This window comes from Scophthalmus maximus, chromosome 3, assembly GCF_022379125.1.
Source record: "Scophthalmus maximus strain ysfricsl-2021 chromosome 3, ASM2237912v1, whole genome shotgun sequence".
Taxonomy (NCBI): domain Eukaryota; kingdom Metazoa; phylum Chordata; class Actinopteri; order Pleuronectiformes; family Scophthalmidae; genus Scophthalmus; species Scophthalmus maximus.
Window position 1 is genome coordinate 12,052,501 of NC_061517.1, and position 21,231 is coordinate 12,073,731.

At 46.4% G+C, this 21,231-nt stretch overlaps 1 protein-coding gene across 3 annotated transcripts in view; it reads right to left on the bottom strand.

Moving 5' to 3' along the window:
* rarga (retinoic acid receptor gamma a) overlaps window positions 1-21,231 on the bottom strand; it is a 54,304-nt gene that overhangs the window by 18,144 nt on the left and 14,929 nt on the right. Inside the window, exons 1-2 of one of the 3 annotated variants that reach the window (XM_035643945.2) lie at window positions 18,523-18,639; window positions 10,595-10,954 (exon numbers count right to left, since the gene is read on the bottom strand). In XM_035643945.2, the coding sequence (XP_035499838.1) occupies window positions 10,595-10,763 (169 nt within the window). In that variant the 5' untranslated portion in view covers window positions 10,764-10,954; window positions 18,523-18,639. Of the gene's footprint in view, window positions 1-136; window positions 665-10,594; window positions 10,955-18,522; window positions 18,640-21,231 lie in introns of those variants that run through there. The other 2 variants (XM_047330667.1, XM_035643947.2) reach the window with 2 other exon arrangements.

Consider the following 21,231-nt stretch of genomic DNA (forward strand, 5'->3'; position numbering starts at 1 on the left):
AGCCGAGCCCTGAGGGGTAAACAAGCCAGTAACATGAGAGACAGAGACAGAGGAGGGGAGAGAGGGAGGGAGAGAGAGAGAGAGAGAGAGAGAGATGGTTGTGTCATGCAAGAAATACAAACAGGATGCCACTTACACTGAACACTGGCACTGCCTGTCCAAGCGAAGGGGTCCAACCCGGCAAAGAAGGGGCTTGCCTTCCGAAGCATGCATGCACCACGGCTGGTGACATCATAGAGCTGACGGGGGCCCATTCCCAGAGCCTCCATACAGTCAAACATGGCAGCCCCCCAACCCGCAGCAAAAAAACAAATAGAATCTCAGCGAGCTCTCAGTCCTGTCTGCGTCCTGCACTCCTTCCACTGCGCAGCGTCACCCGCCGAGCCAGTGACAACAACAATCTGAAGCAACAGCAAGCTGGTTCTGCTGCCTTCACTTCCCTCCCTCCTCTCTTTCTCTCTCTCTCTCTTCTGTCCTTTCCTGCCAATGCCAGTGTTTTCCCCTTTGCCTCTCAGCTGGAATGCAGATCTGGTTCCTGCTGAGCTGAGCTGAGCTGAGCGTGACTCTGACTCTCTACTCTCCCCCTGCCCTTGGGTGAGCTGCTCCCTGTCTGCTGTAACAGACCTAAATAACAGCCTCTCACAGCTCTCGCTGAGCCCCAGACACAGCGGAGCAAACCAACTGCCTCGGCATGACGCTCTGAGAGGGGGTGGAGAGACAGAGAGGGAGAGAATGCCAGAGAGGGAGGGATAGAGGAACCCAGAAGGAGGGGGGGGGGGGGGGGGGGCGTCCAGCAGAGCCTGCACTGGGCGCAAGAAGTGATCTGGTCGGAAGGACAAAACTTTATTCCCATTCTTCTCTTGCTGTTTTTGTCCGTGCTGCTTTTGAGCTTCATATTTCAACGCCAAACGCAAACAAACACAGTCCCCCCCCCCCACCCCACCCACCGGGTCCCAATCAGATCTGGTCCCTGTCTCTGTCGGTCCTTACGTCGCACCTCCCCCAGTTCCCCTGCAGTAAATATGAGCCCCCCTCCCTTCCTCCCCTCCCTCCCCTCCCTCCCTTCTCTGAGCCCCCGTCTCTAATCATAACCATATTAAAGTCCAGCCACTGGCCCGGGTGTGTATGTGTGTGTGTGTGTGTGAGAGAAAGAGAGACAGAGAGGCAGAGAGGGAGAAAGAACATTGTGCTGTGGTTGAACCCAGAAACCAGATGCCAGGATAAATCCCTCCCTCCTCTCTGTCTGTTTGAGCGAACAGAGGATGGGCAGTTCTCTTCTGTCTCTGCCTCTGGAAGTGCTTTAACAGTGATGAATGAGGGTTGCCTTGCTCAATCCCCGCAGTGCATTTACGCAGACAGATACCCCCAATATACAAACACACCATGTGTTGGACACACTCCTCAGGTTCACTTGACCTCGTTTGTGATTTATTTTCTCCGAGCAACCCTCGCGAAGACACGCGGGAAATGTGACGTATGAAGAAGCTCATGAGACCGCGTCACTCTGACTCAAGCCCATAAATCTCGGGCCATCCACGTTCAGTTGTCTTCAACACAGGCTGCTCTGTGCATCGCTAACAAACAATTCAATTTAAAACACAGGAGCTCCCTCACCGTGAAGTTAAATCAAAGGAAATCAATAGGCGGTCTGCGGTCAATGAAACAGCCTGTCACTGGCCCTTACTGTTGCCCAGCAGACAGATAGACTCTGGCTGGGCTAAAGCAAACAGCCTGATACAATGGGAGATATATGATAATAGAATGGCTTTAGAGTCGGTGGTCCCCACACATTCATCTCCCCCTGACAGACCAGTACAAGTGGTACAGCCCAGCAGGCAAAAAAGACACCATTTCCTGTCAATCTGTGCTGCTGGCTACGCTCTCCATAAACACACAGTGCCCTCCCTCCCTCCTCCTCTGTCTAACACTTCACTCTTTTCCTGTCTCAAGAAAGAAACCATGCTTTCACGTTTGGGGCCATTTTGAATGATTTTGATTAAAATGTTTATTGACCTAAAAGCCATTCCTCCAGTCAGGAGACCTTTTGTTTATTTTTCTTAGGCTGGCACGCACACACGCTGTCTCACACACACACACACACACACACACACACACACACACACACACACACACACACACACACACACACACACACACACACACACACACACACACACACACACACACACACACACACACACACACACACACACACACACAGACACACACACACAGACACACGCACACACACACAGACACACACAGACACACGCACACACACACACACACACACGCACACACGCACACAGACACACACACACACACACACACACTTAACAGCTCCTTTGTTGCATCAAAAGGTAAACAACATCAGTGGTTTTTAAGTGTTTCTTCATACAGTTGTCAGGTCATAAAGATGGAGCTTTATGACGGCAGAAAGAGAACAGTGAGGTTAGATAACAAACGGCCATCTATGAAAGATGAAGACAGTTTGTTCTTAAAATCGCCACTCTTTCTAGCCCTCCACACCCACTGACACAGAAATTTAGATAGAAAAAAAAGGGGGAAAGTTCTGATCGGGATGCATTTCAGATTAAATCATCACTGCCCCCAGTCACATTTTTATGATCCACAAGCATTCTTCTTCCACTCGTCTATCGTCTCCTTCCTGTCTTTTTTTTCTCTCTCTCTCTCTCTCTCTCTCTCTCTCTCTCTCTCTCTCTCTCTCTCTCTCTCTCTCTCACTCTCTCACTCACACACACTGCTTGTTGCATGCAGCATCCTGGAAACGAAAAGCTGGCTAATCCCCATGGTGTTCAAAGGTTCTATGTAACATCGGGGCTGTATGCCAGGGCCGCTCTTCGGGCCAGCGAGCTGCAACACAATCGATTCATAGTATCGCGTGCTCACACTTGAAACTCATTTGTTTAGGGAGATTTATGGACCCTATCTGACTCTCTCCTGCTTTTGGCGTTTCTTTTTACCGTGTTTGAGACTATAATTCAGACCACTAACCCCAGGTTGTCCGCTTATTGGCACATGGCGTTGTGAGCCGACTCTTCCAGCACTTCAGAGGCTTTGCAGAGTGAGTTTAGACATCTAATCTACACATACTCCATACTTCTGCTGACCCAGGCCGGTCCCTGCCTCCCCTCCCTCCTCCCCTTCCTTCCCCAGCCAGAGAGGTTGAACTCTAGAAGAAACCCCCACTGGGCCACTAACTTTCCCCCCAAACTCATTCTGCCCTCCTTCCTTCTCTCCCTCACTCTCTGGCTCACAAGTCTCTGCATCGCTCCCCTCAATTCTTTTTTTTTTCTTCTCCCCTCTGTTTCCTGCAAATACTCTCCCCGTTTCATCAAGTTCCCTATGGCCATTTTTCCCCGACTGCATGATTTGTTTTAGTTGACAAAGTTCTCTGCTTTTGTTTCTGGTTTTGGAAATGTTTCATTTTCAGTGGCTGCCAACTCGCCGGTCATTTTGTGTGACTGCTGCTTTCAATCACGTTTAACTGCACTGAACACATTTCAACGCATATTGAAAATGTTTGAAAATTCCCTCTGCGATTGGACTTTGTATCTTTGATGTATTCAGAGGACAGGGACGCCGCGCATTGCTCCACATGGGCCAGAGCCTATAGCAAAATCAGGCTTTACTACTGTCTGACACGCTGATGCCAATTACAGATAAGACGTAAACTCCACATTGTTGCCACTTCCTCTGTATACAGTCGTCCAGGTTCCAGGCAGGCAGTCAACAACACAGTGGTGTGTAAGGCAATAAAGACAGCTTGTTTTTAAATGCCTTCGCACCAAACGCAGCGTGGCCAGTTTGAAAGGAATGTGGAGCTTTTCCATTGCCGACGTGAGCATGTGTGCAGTGTGTGGACATGCTGAAACAGATTGCCGGTGATGATAGAGATACTGAACACCAGTCCACAGCAGCCTCCCACTACAGACAGATTCAGGTTACGCAGAACACACACACGCGCGCACACACACACACACACACACACACACACACAATCTGTGCTGGGGGGGTTTTCACAGCAAAAAAAAGTCATATTTTATTGAAGTGACGTGTGTTGTTATGTTTGTCAGCGAAAACAGGGCACAATCCTCGCGTTCTTCCTCATCACATCCATCAACTGCTCCACCAGCTGCAGGTTTTACACATGTTCAGCTCTGACAAGACATGTCATCTTATCAAGCCATTTACCTCACTCTCTCACTATATATCTCAGGAAGATACCTGGTGTGTCACCGAGGAGGGAGACGTGGGGGAAAGTGGGGTATGACTTATGAGTGAGGGCGGCCATGTTCGCCTCTGTTCACACGCTGGTCCCACCAGAGGCCTAACAGAGCTACTTTTCACAGCACTATCCGTCTTGGCCATCTTTCAGCAAAGTCTCTTTCACTTTCTTGTCTTTTTTCTCCCCCTCCAACTGCACTGTCATGACATTTTGCTCCCCTTGTTTTGTGGAGGGGAAAAAAGACAGATCTTTTAGTTGTTCTTCCAAAAATAAGAACCCCCCCCCATAATATTCTCATAGGTCCATCGTGTGCCTGTGTGCCCTCCCACGCCTTCTAACAGCCCATCGCTCCTCTCTCGCCATTACGCGCTCTCGGTCTTGCACGTGCCCACAAAGGCCCATCTGAAAACAGGCGCCTCACATTTTTTAATAGTAGCCTCTTTATCTTCATCTGTCATCATGTCAGCGCTGCATTGCACTTCGTGGCCTCTCCCTCACCGTGCAACCTTTGCTGACTTTCCACACATGCAGGCGCGCACAAGCACACATACACGCAAAGTTTCAGCAAGTTTCCAGCACTTACGGCAAATTGGCTTCGACTCGCAGAGAAGGATAACAAAAGGAAATCCACAGAGGAGAGGGAGAGGAGAGATGGGGAACCCGAGAGGCCATAAGTCGACAGGGTTTAGGTGGATATCATCAGAGGGGCAGATATTCCACTCACTATCACTCACAAAAACTTCCTCACCGGGTGTTTAAAATCGGGGGGGGGGACGAAGGGCCTTGCTGTCCATCCCCCCCATATCTATTGAATCATAGCCAGCACTGCATGGTTGAAAAATAAAAAGAGCAAGAGGGGAAGGGAATCGATTTCCAAAAAATAGGAGTAGAGCGCCTGTCATCTTGAGGCTTGTGGTTGCCAAGGGAGATGAAAGCGGCGATGTCAGTCCATGCAGAGCTGTTTATTAAAGCGGAGCAGTCTCACTGATAGATCAAGGACGCAGTTATACAGCGCTACACAGGCTGTCATGGCACACAAGTATAAGTACACACTAATTGCATGTACAACATGGTCACAGGGGCAGAGATGCCACCAAAGAAGACGGCTCTATAACGGTGCTTTTTGTCCTGATTAAATTTGAATGCCCGTGTCAAAACTAATACTGCTAACACTGAGACAGTGTAATACCTAGGAGCTTCATAGTTTGATGTAGTACTATCTTTCATAACTCTAAACTGAACTGATCCAGTGGTTTTATTTATAATTTAAATTTAATTTATGATTTAAAACTGGATTTTCATACGGTCTCTGAAAATATGGCTGTGTTATTTTTGCAGAGAAAGAAACACAGGAAGGAAAGATGATCACGTCAAACCTGACATCGGGAACAATAGTATTGGTTTCTATGAAAACACATGATCACCAAATTACAAATCCCCTTCACCACACCAAAACGTTCCAATTCAGTCCTTTTATTATTAAATGAAATGAAATGAAATGATTATAAATGATCATGATTCATCTGTGATTTGTACTGAATTGAACATGGGTTGCACGCGTTGCCTACAATCCCAAGAGGTTTCTATTAATCTCAAATAAATGTGTCACTCCTGGAGGGATTTTTTTTTTTTTTAAACTTGAAATCATTTATAATGTTTCACCCCAGGGCTCAGCCCATTTCTTCTGCACATCCAATAAATCTAACGGAGATCGGTAAATGTCACTGAGATCGGCAGAGGTCAATGATGTATCGGCTTAAGCAAACACTTTAGTGAACAATCAGTTGTCTCTGAGGGGCTTTCATTGTTTCTAAAGACACACGGATACCCCCCCAAAAAAAACACACCACACACAGTTTGTAAAGAGCAAAGAGTAAGAGAAGAAAAAAAGAACTGTGATTAGAGTTTTGTCTTTCTGTGTCTATAGGGAACCGTTGAAGGAAGTGAGGGGTAGTGGGCCTGAGCTCATCATTTTCATATCTGCACATAGCTCACTTTCTCCTTCGCCCCCCTCGCTCCCTTCACTGAAATGCACAGTATACCCACATACGCGTGCATATATGCACCCAGACAAATCCAAACCATCAACCGCATACCTGCCGACTTCCGTCCAGGATGGGCTGAAACCCAGCACTGCAACCTTTATGAAAATAAATCAGGCGGTACAATGTACTGTCTGTGCTCTGCTTCGCCTCCAGTGGAGAAGGCTTCACTCTGCTAGTCGACATCCTTCCCTGCTGTCCCTCTCCTCCATTTAAAAAGGTTTTCCCTTTTACATTCCCTCTCATACCACATTTCCCACCAAAATGGCTCCTTTACGCAACTCCCCAAGCTCCCAAAGCCAACATGACCTCCTTATGTGTGTATGTGTGCGAGTGTCTAAGAATGCAATGAGTGTTTTTAATTATATCACTCTGCATGAGGATCTTTTTTTTTTCTGCCGGGACATTTTGGTCCTTTTCACAGCCTCTCCTACTTAATGGTTTATGTTTGTGTGTGTGTGTGTGTGTGTGCGCGCGTGGGTGCGTGCGTGCGTGTGTGTGGAAACGGGGTGCAACTATGCACACACGGATGCATGTATATATGCTTGGCAGTCAGTCTGCTGATGTTTGTGCGCGTGTGTGTGGGTGTTTGTGTGTGTATGTGGCATTTAAATCCATTCCCAAAACACATACTTTACACAAACAAAACAGTTCACTTCGTCTCCGCCAGAGGCACGACTGAGCAGACCCAGGCAGCTTTTACACAAGTTTCAACATGCTATTCATTCCTTTCTATTAATACAATGCTTTTAATTTAATCCCTCTGTGATGCGGCTCAGACTCTCACAGCTGAGCCTCTCATGAGCGCTGCGCTCGCATTGCTCAACGTGAAGCGAGAAATTACACTCTGAATGGAAAGTCCGAGCGCAGCAGAGGACTCCAGATTTCGGTCCGAGCCATGTGGGCTGAAGGAAATGACCTACCAGCTTTTCAAAACATCCCTGTGGCTGGGTTTGGGGCCAGGGCTACGGCCCTGATTGGTGAAAGCTTAGAGAGGTGTTTCAGGGCTCAGTGGCGATGTTATCACATAGTAAGTGGCCTTAATGGGCTTCCAACTGTTTGTTTGAAGGACTCCTATAATGACAGGGATCAACTGATAACGGCCTCTGCTACACACTGCACAGAGAGCCGTCAGACCCTCTCATGGATGAACAAGCGCCACTGCGCCTACATAAAGACACGGTTGGTGGGGATGGGAGTCTCTGCAGCCGACCCACACGGTCAATGAACCTCGTTCACACATGACTTGAGGGCTGAAGTGAAGCGCTAAAGGTTTCCTGGGTCCACTTGGTTCCTATGCATTAAGAAACGGAGAGAGGCCTCCTATCTCTACATGTGCAAACACAGGCCGCCGACCCCATCCCTCCCCTTTCCTGTCTCTTCCCACCTCTGTGCAAAACAGGTATTTCCAAATATTACCTCTGGTGCCAAAACAGAGCGACGCCGCCAGAGGTGCGCCAACCTGTCGGCACAGCACGCACACCCAACAAAGGTAGGTGTCACCCAGACTACCTCTCTAACAACAATTACACACTGGGCCCCGAAGCAGAGCTATTTACTGCACACACACGCACACGCACACACACACACACACACACACACACACACACACACACACACACACACACACAGAAATATCCACAGTGCTACTCCCTTTATGTGGAAGGTATTTTCTCAGTCTGGCCTACAGACAGGCTGGACAACAATGAGCAGGCCTGTTAAGCCATCTCCTAGCGAAGAAGAAGAGGAGAAGAAGAAGAAGAATAATAATAAGAAGAAAAACAGGGCCTGGGGAATGTCTAAACCAAGGTCTTTTGTTTTGCCTGCTAACATTTAAGAGAGCAGGGAATGAGACTGCTGTCAGTAAAATGACATTCCTCGTCGAGGGATACACCAGAAGGACGTTTTAAAAGGCGATACTGACAGCTGAGGGTTTTCCATCAAGACTAAACCTTAAACTGATACTGAAATGTATTTTTGTAGGAGCTTTAACGCTGTGCAATTTTAAAGAAGAAGAGTTTTGTGCATTTCTCGCGCGAAAATAATTAGTCAGTAAGACACAAATTGATAAGTCAGAGGTCGACCCGGGCTTAAGGCTCTTACGATAAGCAATTTTTCTATTTTCTGACATAAATACTAAACAGTTAATTGGAAAAAAAAATACAATTAGTTGATAATGAACCGATTAATTAGTTGACGCCTTAGACATGTCTATCTTAAAGGTAATTCATATAGTAAAAAAAACAGAAATTCAATTTGTTGCTCATCTGAGTTTGCGAGAAGCAATTTTATAATTGCACTGTTTCTAATATTAGCAGTACTTAATATTAGTCCAACACTGACATTGATTTGTAAAGCTGGAATCAACTAATAATGACATACAAATAAAAAGAAAGGTCTTTCTCTTCACATAAGCCGAGCTTAAGTGAATTGTCACAGTGATCCCGACTTAATCTCTGACCCCGACCGCGTTTTAAGCTCCGAGACAGACAGAAACCAAATAAGTGCAGTGTTTAACCCTCTTGAATGACACAACTGCCAGTGTGGATGTGTCGGTACAAGCAGTCACGTATGAAGTCCCGGTGCATGTGGTTGCCTGCGTCTGTTTGCGCTTTGATACGTGGTCTTGTTTTAACTCATGCCAGTGTTAAAACCAAAAAGAATCCATCTGTCGGTGTGGTGGGATTTCGCTCTGCGTCGGGAGCATGTTTCCACTTTTTCGATGAAAGAAATGCTCTGTGTATGCGTGTGTGTGAGAAAGAGTGGGAAGAGTGTCTCTGGTGGTATGTTTGCATGTGTGTAACTGTGTGTTTTCCTAGCAGGGTGTGTTCTTGGATTCCACCACACTAGGACATTACCCCCAGGTGCTCCCTCTCTCTCGCTCTCTCGCTGGTTCTTTGAAAATACCTTCAGGATTAAGTGGGCAGCAGCAGCAGCAGCAAAAAAAAAAGAAAAACGAGGGGGAGGTGTGGGGCTGGGATGACCGGGTGTCGAGAGGATTGGGGTGCGGGCGAGGTAGTGATTGACAGCTGAAAGGCTGGAGAGGTGCTCAGGCATGCTGCAGTGGTGGGGGGAGAGCAGGGGGACTGCACACACGGGCGGGGGGGGGGACGACGACTCTCAGTCTCTTCACTCAGCTGTTGCCACCCACACCCATTATAGTCCCCCACCACCACCTGCCGACCCCTCAGCACTGCACCGGGATAAGGTTTCTTCTGCTTACCTTTACCTCATGCCCTGACCGAAACAAAAGTTCTCCTTATTTTCTCCTTCTGTCTCTCTCTCTATCTCTCTCTCTATCTATCATCCTTTCTCTATCACTAACATCCTGAGCAGCGAGTTACGCAGCAGTAGCTTTTAATTCAAGGACACATCATGACCTAGAATCCTGACACAAATTTTATAAATAACAACCCACAAAAACCAAACAAACAAAGACAGTCTTAATACAAACAGGTGTTTTGAACAATGAGCAATGTATGTCTGCAGCGTTTGTGTCATCTGCCCAGTTTTTCCATGACAGAAAAACACACAGGATTGTCAACAATCTCCTCTTTGTGCTCTGTGCTCTATACATCATCCCGTCCCGGCCCTTCAGAATACAACAGTGCCCCCTGTGGTCGAGCCTAAAACGACAAGTCAGAAACTACAGGAGCGTATCGCTGGTTTGAACACTGCCTTCAGCTCACCTTTCTTTGCAATAAAAGATGCACGTTCATCTCGGAAAAAAGGGCAAGACTGAATATTGAATTGTGATTTTCAGTTATTTGTTGATGCTCATCACGTCACACAGAAATAATTTTGTTTTACAGACTTGTGGTTGCCTGCCTCACAAAAGCTGAGAGAGAGACACAAGACAACCCCCCCCCACGCACGCACGCACGCACGCACGCACGCACGCACGCACGCACGCACTCGCTCTCTCGCTCTCTGTCTCCAGTGCAGCCAGAGCCAAAGTTTGTGGTCACAACCACACCATCTACAAGCATCTATAAGGAAACCACAGCAGCAGAGTAATCATTGTATTGATGGAAGTTGGCTTTTTCCTTTGGGGGATTTTTTCCCCTCTTTCGCAACCGCTCATCCTATATCACAAACAGACCCTAAAGTTTTCCATTTCCACAAAATTACACATAATGAAGTGCAATTTAAATAGCTGCAGTCTCCTCTTTCCAGTGAAAGCCAAAGTTGTTTAATGTTACTAGGCTAAAATTAAGGTATGGGCCATATATGTAGTTTGTGTTGAAATGGAAAAGGATACACGAGAGGGATGGAAAGTCAAACAGTGATGGAAATTACTCACAGAGGGCGGCCATCTCTTTGGGCAGGTCAGCACCAAATCTTCCAAAGAGGCTGCTGTTGGCCAGCAGGTCAAAGGGGGAGTGGCTTCTCATGGAGTTGAAGGCAAAGGGGTAGACAGCAGGTGGGAAGCCTGTCATGTGACCCACCTGCTGTTCCCTGTTGGTAGCCATGGCGACAGAGCACCCAGGGGTCCACAGCAGGCCGCGGGGCGCAAGTAGCAGCTTTCACAACGCCTGGAAATCCTGGCTGAAATGGTGAAATCCGTGGCCTTTCGGAGAGGGGACGGAGGAACGGTGATGCGACCTCTGGTTTAGAGGGGGAAGGTCGGACTCCACTTTAAGAGAGTCATCGGTTCACTTTTCTGAGGAGGAAACAAAGAGAGGGACACATTTAATTATTTTTACTAAAATGTTCACCACATTAACATGAAAAAGAAAATCTGTGGTTTGTATTGAGATGCTCCGTGAACTCCATGGACAAAATTCACCTCACATCAACTCTGTGTCCGTCCACGTTGTGGGACGGAGAAAAGTTTATCCACTGTTGTAATGAAAGAAGGATGTGCAAACTTCATTCCCCAACAGGTATGAGGGAATGAAAGAATGGGAAGGAAGGAGGAAGCAAGGAAGACGGCGAGGAGAACCAAAACAGATGAAGACGTGAGAGAAGAAGAATGGGTGAGCTGTGAGAGAAAAAGCCAGAGAAAAACTGGGACCGGGCGAGGGGAAAAGAAAATAAGAAAGAAGTTTGGAAAAAGTTATAACAGGGAAGAGCGGGAGGGAGGGAGGGAAAGAGGGAGGGAGGTGGGGGGGAAGAGAGCGAGAAAAAGAGAGAGCTCTTGTTCCTGCAGTTTTGAAGAGCGTCCAGACTTCTACAGTGATTCCAGGCTATGCCATATGATTTAAATCACCAGAACTCTACTATAAAGAGCTCCTCTGTTCCTGCTGCCAGCCTAGCACAGCAGCTTGCCTCTCTGCCTCCTTCCCCCAGGACCAGAGGCCCAGACACGGGGTCCAGAGCATGAAGGGGGGGGGGGGGGGGGGTCGATGGAGGTAGGGGGTAGGGAAAATGAGATCCACTGATTGCTAACTGCTGCTGTCACTTCCAACTATCTTCTCTTGAGGTCAGGCTCCCATCCCACAGAGTCATTTTGGCTCTAACCTCCTGCAGCCCGCTCGTCACTTCGTCTCCACACAGTAGGCAAAGACAAGTCAGGCTGGAGTGTGGACAAGGCTGCAGTTGTGCCTCACCATTGACTGTTAATACAACAGGAGAAGAAAAAAATCCAGTGAAAGCCCCCCAGCCCCCCATTTTCTTTTTCATGTTTTCCTTTTGCTTCCCGAGCATGATTTCACGAGTGGGTGGTGTGATCAGCTTGTTTTTTAAATGTGGCTTTGAAAAAGAGCAGAGCCAAGGAATTTGGAACTGCTGTGGCTTGTGAATCTGGGAGAAAAGACAGGGAAAAAAATCTTGGTAATGAAATTCGGTATAAACAAAGAAAATTGTGTGTGTGGGGGGGGTCTAAGGCTCAATCAGTGAACTGCTAAACTGAGCGGAAAAAGCACAGAAGGAACAGTGACAGGGTCTGGGCACTGGGGGGCACTAGGAGGTGGCGCCGTGCCCAGGAAAAAGAGGGAGCGCTTTCTAAGATGCACACATATGCACCACACAGTCTGAAACTCATACACATGCAATCAAGAACTGGGGAAAAAAAACCTCCACACATGTGTGAGAGCACCCAGTCTCTCTGTCTCACGCACACGCGCACACACACACGCACACACACACCTCACCCCTTGCCTTTTCCAGGGCTCTGGCTCCCTCCCTGCGTCTCTTTCTGGCTCTTTCTCTTTCAACAGAGCCAGTTAATTACACCCTACTGCTGCAGGCAGCTTCAAACCACCACTAATTTAGAGTTCCATTACAGTAAACTGTTCCACATGTGCATCCAGGGCCCAGGCAGGCTCGGGTGGCCACGTTTCAGGAAGGAGCAGTCGCCGATAGGCACCCACCCCCATCCTGCCAACACAGCCACACTGCCATCTTTCTTTTTCTTTCCTTCTTTCTCTCTTTCTCTCTTTCTCTCCGCATTTCTTGCTTTCTTTCTCCCCTCTCCAGCCTGCTCCTCTTCCGTGCTACCTTTGATTTTCTCCCTTTTCCGTCCCTCACCACATCTCCACTCTTTAATCATGTCCTCGTACCCAATTCTCTCCGTTGCCTCCCCCACACGCACCCCGTCCTCCGCTGCTTATACAACTTGTACCATGACCCTGAGTAGTAGTTCCACTGTGCCGCTAACACGCAAAAACATCACTGCAGATTTCACAGTGGGCCTAATGGGGGAAGAAGTACAGATTGGAAAAACAAAACTGCCAGCAAAACACAGACTCATAATGTGTGTGCGCACGTGTGCGTGTGTATTCATGTGTATTATGAGTATGTTCTTGGCCAGCGTTTCGCCCTTTTGGGTATCTGCCTCATGAACTCAAACCAGGCCCCATAAAGGCAGCTCAATCTGTCTGCGAGTGGCGGGAGAAGACAGAAGGAAAAATGAAGAAGTGTGAGCAAAGACAGAAATCAGAGAGAGAGCAAAGGACAATCTACGCAAGTGACTTTTGTATTCCCGTAGGAGGAAACAACAGTTTATTAATCCAGAAGTTATGACTAAGCAAAGAGTCGTAGCTAAGCACGGTAAACAGCAGTGTATTCACATATAAGTCCCGAAACAAAGAGAGAAGCTAAGGAAGAAGGGCACAAGCAGAAACACGTCCTTTTAAAATAAAAACCCAGCAATGTTGCTCTCCCCAAACACAATAATGAATTAATAAAAGAGTTGGCGCCAGTGTTTTTTAATGAGTCACATCAGCACAGCAGCTTTTTACAGAGCCATTTATGTTTTATGTTGGGTCCTGTGGTAGGCTCACTTCGCCAGCCCGTCTGGGGCTATAAGGGGATAAGGGGAATTTGGAGTGACCTCATCCCCTGTTAGCCAGGGCCAAATGGGCATGGAGGGCCTCCCCACTTCCCCTGAGCCTGGGGGGCACACAGGAGGCAGCAGGCGGCCGGGCCGGCGAGGAGCACCAGGGCCGGCGACGGGTGGGTTGGGACTTTCCGTCATTGCCTCGGAGCTGCACTGTGGCAGTTTGAATTTTACTTTGGTTGTTTCTGTAAATAGTGGAGTGTCAGACCTCACAGAAGTTCATCATGTTCGGGCAGACTCATTGGTTACACTTAGATAAGCCATTGATTTTATCAGGACAAGATGTCGTGTAGCAAATGAAATGAAATCAATCAAGTCAGCAATTTGGAGACAGTGCAACAAGAGGAGGCACGCTTTGAGAGAATGAGATTTCCCTGTTTGCTCGAGAGTTTGGTTTTTAACTTTTTTTTTTTTTTTAAAGCAGAGAAAGTCAAGAGAATCGAAGCAGGAGGTTTTTTTTTAAAGGGCAGAAAGTGAGAGAGAGAGTGAAACAACAGTTCCCACAGATTGAATGTCTGTCAAACAAAGGGTATCAAATCCCCAGTGAGCCAAATAACAATTGTGCCTTAACCGTTGTGACGGAGCGAGGCCCCTCAGGCATTAAGGACTGCAGTCAAACATAACAAATAAATCAAGGCATCTCAGGAAGCTCTGTACCACACAACCAAGAAAGGCGGTGTGTGATTTTTTTTTTTTTAGTCAGCACAAGAAACCACAGGTGATTACTCTGCGTATATGACCAGGATTCTGGGTGCCACGGTCGCCCCCGGTTTGTTTACTGGAGGACATTTCTAATTCCAGTCAAAGGAAACACAAAAGAATTTACAGTTAGTGCGTGTGATGTTATGTTGAGTTATAATTGTATGTTTGCCTTTGTGGATGTTTGTCCTTTGAAGTCAAAACTGTTTCTACGACTCTCCTCTTCGCACAGCGACTCTTGCAGGGACTTGTTTTTGTGCCACTCTTCTGAGATTGGGTGAGTCCACAGGTTTTTGCTGAGTTCTCATCAACTCCCCAGAAGGCAACAATATGCAAGTTTTTTTAAATATTTCCTGCAAGGTTAAACTAAAATATGTGCCAATCAGCGCAGGGAGAGCATGCGAGCTAAAACTTTGACTCAAAGGATTTTGTTGTAAATACACAGCCTCAAGATAAATGAACTGTACCATCTGGGCAGGAAATGCTTGGCAGAATCACACAGTCCTCTCCCACTTTTTCCACCTCTGACTTGCCCACTCCTGTTCTTTTTTTTCTTCTTCTTCTTTTTACATAAAACTGCGCACGTCTCCCAGGTACAGGTCTACCAATTGTCAAGAAGAAGATCAAAAAATGATTTGTGTTCGGTAACTTTGTAAAGGAAACGACTTGAGGCTCAAAGGGTTGAGTTTAGGTTTTGGCTCGTGGATGAAGTCAAACTACCACAGCAGGTAAACAGTACATTTTCATGAGCAAGTCCATGTGCCTTAAATGAGTGAACAGACTGGCTCTTCAAACTGCTTGGAGCCAAATGAATATTAAGTGTCCCCACCACTTCTGAAATATGCCCACACGGAGCTTTCACAAACTGTTGATCGTCTCGAAATGTTTGTTTTTTGAAATGCTCATATTGAAACAGGATCGTGACGGCGTTATCTGATCTTGTTGCTGGCGTCAACAGCAGTTTGGCTGTGAAAACAATATCCTCAGCACCATTATCTGATACAAGGCTGTCAGCTCCCAGTCTTTCAACAAGTGGCTGGCTAATGGCTCTGAGAGAGACACCTAGTGACAGACAGGCGAGCGTCTCCAAACAGATCTGCATACCAGCTCCTCAGACTTGTTTGACATCTGCCTCCTCTTGGCATCACACCAACACGCATTTGCTTACAGCGACAATGCAAAGTAGCACCTCTGTGTAATCATTTGTCACTTTAAGACGTATTGTTTGTCAGGAGTGCCACCGGGGAGTGTCCTTATGTATTCTTTAATCAGTAATGTGACAGGTTTCCCCCCCCCCCCCCGTCCTCTCAATGTTCTTTGTCATACAACAAGCTGTGTTGACGCGCAGTAATGGAGAGAAGTATGGAAAGAGTGAGAACTCACAGTGAGACATAAAACACTTTGTGACATGATGAAGTCATCCTGACAGCTTGCTGTTTCCATGATGTGGTAGGGCTCTTTGGAGTAGACTCCTCAAGCAGTAGGTCCAGCAGAGAAGAAAAACACACCACAACAGGAAATGGGCAAAGACAGGATGGTGAGAAACTTTGAGAAGTAACCAGCGAGCCAGAGAGAGACAGGAAATAAAGTGAGAGAAGAAAGTTCAGATTGGCAACAGCCTGAAGACCAGACTTCTAGAAAAGTAAAGTTGGTGGAAAGTGGAACTGTGGCGCATTCACACAGGCAACTATGGAGGCGTCTCCTTCCCTTTAAGAGTTGGCGAAGAATAGAGAGACACCTAATGGATGGGTTTCACCACTTTTAGCCCCCGGGAGTCAAAGCACCACTCAAGACAGAAGCAGGCCCAAACACACACACACGCACGCACGCACGCACGCACGCACGCACGCACGCACACACACACACACACACACACACACACACACACACACACACACACACACACACACACACACACACACACACACACACACACACACACACACACACACACACACACACACACACACACACACACACACGCAAAACAACACACATTCACCCAAGTTTAACTTAATGCCAAAGGAGCTTTTAATGAGCATTTGGAGGACGGCAGAAAATGTAAATCCTCACAATCAAGAGCGAGCACACCTGCAAAAATAGACATAGGAAATGGAGTGCAGATAGTTCCCTTGTTAATTATAGTGTGGCAGTGGAGAGGCCCTCGGTTCCCCTACAACCACCTGTCTAGCTCCTCCCTCCCACTTGGCCTTAATTGCGATAGAAATTCCAGAAAAAGACAGGTATCAACAACTCCCAGATTTACAGCTCAAAGACATGACTCAAAGATTTTGCAATACAGACGCTCTCATATCAACTATTGTTCCAGAGGTACCACCTGATGTGCAACGCATCAGTTTTTGCAATTTTGGTTTTTAGTATAAAGTATATGAAATACACAGGTAAATGTGTGTTACAGACACTTGAAAAGTTTTTGTCACTTTTAAAACTTCAAACGAGAAAGACAGGTCTAAATAATGATGTTGTAGTTATATATGCTTGTTATATCCTATGATATTCTGTGTTTCTTCTACTGTATTTATGATGACATTCAACATTGTGATCCATTTGAGACGTGTCTAGCTTTTTCTGTATGACTGAAAACTACCACTAATCACACTTGTTTCAATACAAGAGGAACTCTTTCATGTTTCAAAGAAATTTTTGTTTCTATGGACATACAGTGTGTTATTGCTGATCTGTGTTGATAGAGAGAATGTGAGCACTGACTTAAAAAAAAAAGCTGGACAGTCGCTCGATGTGTAAATATTTACAACAACAAAAAGAATGAATGTTTTTCATTGAGGCCGACAAAGCTACAACACAACACACATGCGTACGAGTACAGGGATCATGAGTAATGATGCGTACACATCTGGAGCATATAACAGCAAGCACAAATAATAATTGATTCCAAACTGTGACTGAACACAAGCACGATGCTGTGACCGGACACCATGGAGGTGAAACTACTCTGTATGGACAACCTGACCCAAGGTTGGTGCTCTGAAGGGAGGGATGAGCTTGTGTTTCTTCCACTAAAGATGTCTCCTCCAGCAGGAATCCCTCACTCAGCTGTGCAGGTGATTTTTTTTATATATAATTATATACTGTATATAAATCACTTCTAACTGTCCCTCACACTTATGTCAGGTCCACCAGGGGAAATAAGCAGTGGACAGCAGGTGCAGAGCCGTGGCAGTCCAGCTGCAGCGCCTCACCTACAGACCAGAAACCGCTGGAGCAATAAACCAAAGCTACTATCTGACGTTTGGTGCTTGATCTTCGTCTGATGTCCAAATCACACAGCACTGAATGCAACGTGTTGCACACGGCTGTTAACAAGTGGAACCTGTTAACCAAGCACACATGCCAGCATCAATAAATAATCCTCACTGGCATGCTGCTAACTACCGGAACACAATGATGAATAAACCTCCATGTAAACTAAGACCAGAGTTGCAGACACACCTCACTCCACAGGAATTAGCATTTGCTCTTTGAAAAAAAGTGGAAAACAATGCATCTCTATGCCAAATGTTCATATGTTGGGTTGAACACAAAACATAAAAAACAGGTCAAGGAATGACGACTCCTCTGTGAATACGCATTCATACACATCAAACACAGCAAGCGTGCACACACTAACAGACACACACTCACACACTCACACACTCACATATGCTAATAATAAAGAGCTCCACGGGCGCTGGGTAACACTTGAAACACTCATTAATGAGCACATATGTGCACACAGCCACATGCAGACGCACGCACACACACACACACACACATGTTCAAGAATGTTTTCATAAAAACCTCAGTGTCACATTTATGACACAGAGAGAAACAAAAGAACGTACTAAAACACTGCACGCAAACAAACCTGTGCGTTAGGACATTTGAGTGTTTGCACACACGAAGCTCTGCTCATATTTCAGGAAAACAATGATGAATCGTCTCAAAGCTTCTGAACTGTCTTGTACACACTCCGTCTCTGTCTTCAATTAAAACTGTCGACCTGTTCCCAAAACACACACACACACACACACACACACACACACACACACAGACACAGACACACAGACACACACGTATACACACACACACACACACACACACACACACACACACACACACACACTCTCTCTTTCTTTCTTTCTTTCTCTCTCTCTTTTAGCACAGAGTGATCAGGATAAAAAGTACAGACAAACAACGGCTAAAGTTAAGGACTCTTCAAAACAACTCACCAGCTCTCGCGTTGAAGAGGCCGACAGACAGATCGAGAAGTTGAATGGTCTGATGAGCGGAGCGAGCCAAGGAGCAGGAGAAAAGATGTGTGTACCTTCATCAGAGTCCTTCTGACAGCAAAGACAGAGCAGCAATGAGCCTCTCTCTCTCTCTCTCTCTCTCTCTCTCTCCCTCTCTCTCTCCCTCTCTCGCACTCTCCTCCTCCCCTCTCGCAGTCTCTACCTCTTAAAGTCCCTCTTTCACTCCCCACAGACAGACAGACACACACTCACTCTCTCGCTCACTAAGACATAATTACGCTCTCTGATTCATAAAGCCTTCCTTTGTCACGTGACCCAACACTTCAAATATACACCACATTTTTTCACACGCCACAAAATGCCTGGAGGGACGAAAAAGGCCCAGAGAGCTTAAGTTTCTGTTTTTAATTCTCGCTCCGTTCTTTGTCTCACTGCGAATTCTTCCGCGCTCCTTCATCTTCTTGGCCAAAGAGTCGGTTTACCTACAAGCAGTTTGTGCATGTCGAAATTGCGGGGGCCATGTCGGCATACAGGATCTTTTGTGTTTGATCAATAGGTCCACAGTTTAATAGGGAAGGATGTGTGAATAACACACGTTATTGTTTTGATTTCACAGAGATGCTGTTCGCTGTGGGAAGCCAACAGGTTTAATGTTCCAAGAACATCTAAGTGGTTGCTCCAAATCATTTATTCCTGCTGTGATCAATTTATGGGATAAACATAATGGACTTTCGCTCCAAATGCCTGCTCCACGCAGACACAGACTGTAGGCTCTTGTGCAACCCGTGTTTGTGTTTTGCTCTGCGTTTTATTACTTGCAATGTTTCTGTGACAATCTTCCCAGAGCACTGGTAATAAATCACATCTGCAATGAGCATTGCTAACGCTACGACGATAGTGAAGGGACTCAACATTGAAAAAAGAAACTATCAGGGCGCTTTTGAAAGTATTTAAGGAAGTATTTGACACTCGAGGACATCTAAAACATTCTTGCTCAAGACAATCAGCTTTCAAAGCTCATACTTAGGGCGACACAAAGCATCTGTAAACAACCTGCAAGTCATCATGCAGTTGGAAATGGTCTTTTAAGTAAAGATGTTTTTGTTTTTGTTTAATGCCTGAACCTCAATCCCCTCCGCTTCTGAAATGAAACCGGCCGTGTCACATTAGCTGCGGGGACATCCTGTGTAAGATGGCAGAGGCGACAGATTTGGGTGTGCCCCCGAACATGCCCCTCACTCCACATGAGATCATGTGTTTCAGATCTGTGTTTATGTGTTTGTGGTTCTGGGTGTGTGCCCTGTTTTTCTGAATGTAATGCTTCTCGAGTTGTTTTGGTTATGAGGAGCAACTCAAACCTCAGAACTAGGAGGAGGAGGCACACCTCAAACTGGCACCTCAACGGGCACTTTTACCTCTTTCTGCAGAGCACACACCGACTACACCTTCTCAAAGGGAAAAAAATAAAACCTGTCAGGGTAAAAATGCTTCTCTCCCGCTAATGTATGCAACATCTAGTCTAACGCATGTCTAAACCACAAAAGACTTTCAAAATAAGCAACTTATACATGCACTACTTATTCTGAAACTTCATGTAAAACGGTGCTCTCGAGGCGTATTGGCCATGCATCACTTCACTCTCCCAAATCTCACAGGCTGAAGCAGAATTTCCAACCGACGCAGCATGCGTAACTTTTCTTCTTCTCCGTCTTCCCAGCTACAAGTACATTTAAGACCAGCTCCAACTGCTGCTCGTGTTGTTTGTAAACCTCAGTGATTGGGCCTGATGCAGGCAGAGATATTGTGCTCAAACACACTGACCCCAAAGTGTCTCTCGGACCAAGTCAAGCTATCATAACTACAAAAAAAATGTGTTTCCAATCTTTACAGCCAGATATGGTCTACAGTAGCTTACTGAAATGTTCTTTCATACAATTTTTTGATGTGCATTTGCCAGAACATAATCAGGGCGAATGAATGGATAAGCAGTGAGAGGCACTGTTGCTTTTTTGTAGAAACCTTAGATTCAGGAAGCACAGATCTAAAGCAACACTACAAGAAAAAGCACTTGAACTGATCCTTATCTCGTTTACATTTGATTTATGTGTTGCTTACCAGGCCGCTCGGACTAATAGAAATCCCTTGACTGTTTACATAGCAGTACTAAATCAGCAATTGTGTAACATGAAACAAGGAGGTAAATGCCAAAAGACACTGGGCGAGAAAAAAAGTGTATTAGCCGCTGGAGTGATGAGAACTGTGACGTGTGAATTTCAACGTGATGTGATGCGATCGGTCTGAGTGAGACCATGAGTTTGTGTCAGAATGTGCAGTCAAGTGCATGGAGACGGTCGTGTGTGTGTCAGTGCGCAGGGCATGCTGCGCTCCTTATTAAATTATGACAGTGAGCTTGTTGAGCAGAGGGGATGTTTAGGATTTGTGTGCATGTGTGTGTGCACATCTGAATATGTGCGTATGCGTGCTTGTGTCTGCGTGCATGGACGAGTGTGTGTGGGCAGTAGCAGCAAGCAGGTCAGAGGTTACTAGTGTTTGTGTTTCAGTGTCAGTGAAGTGTGCTCCAGGCAGAGATTTATGATCATTGTGTCTGGGAGGCTGCAGAGTGGGGGATAATGAAGATAGATCAGGGTGCTATCTCTCTCTCTGGGCACCACTGGAAACATGGCCTAT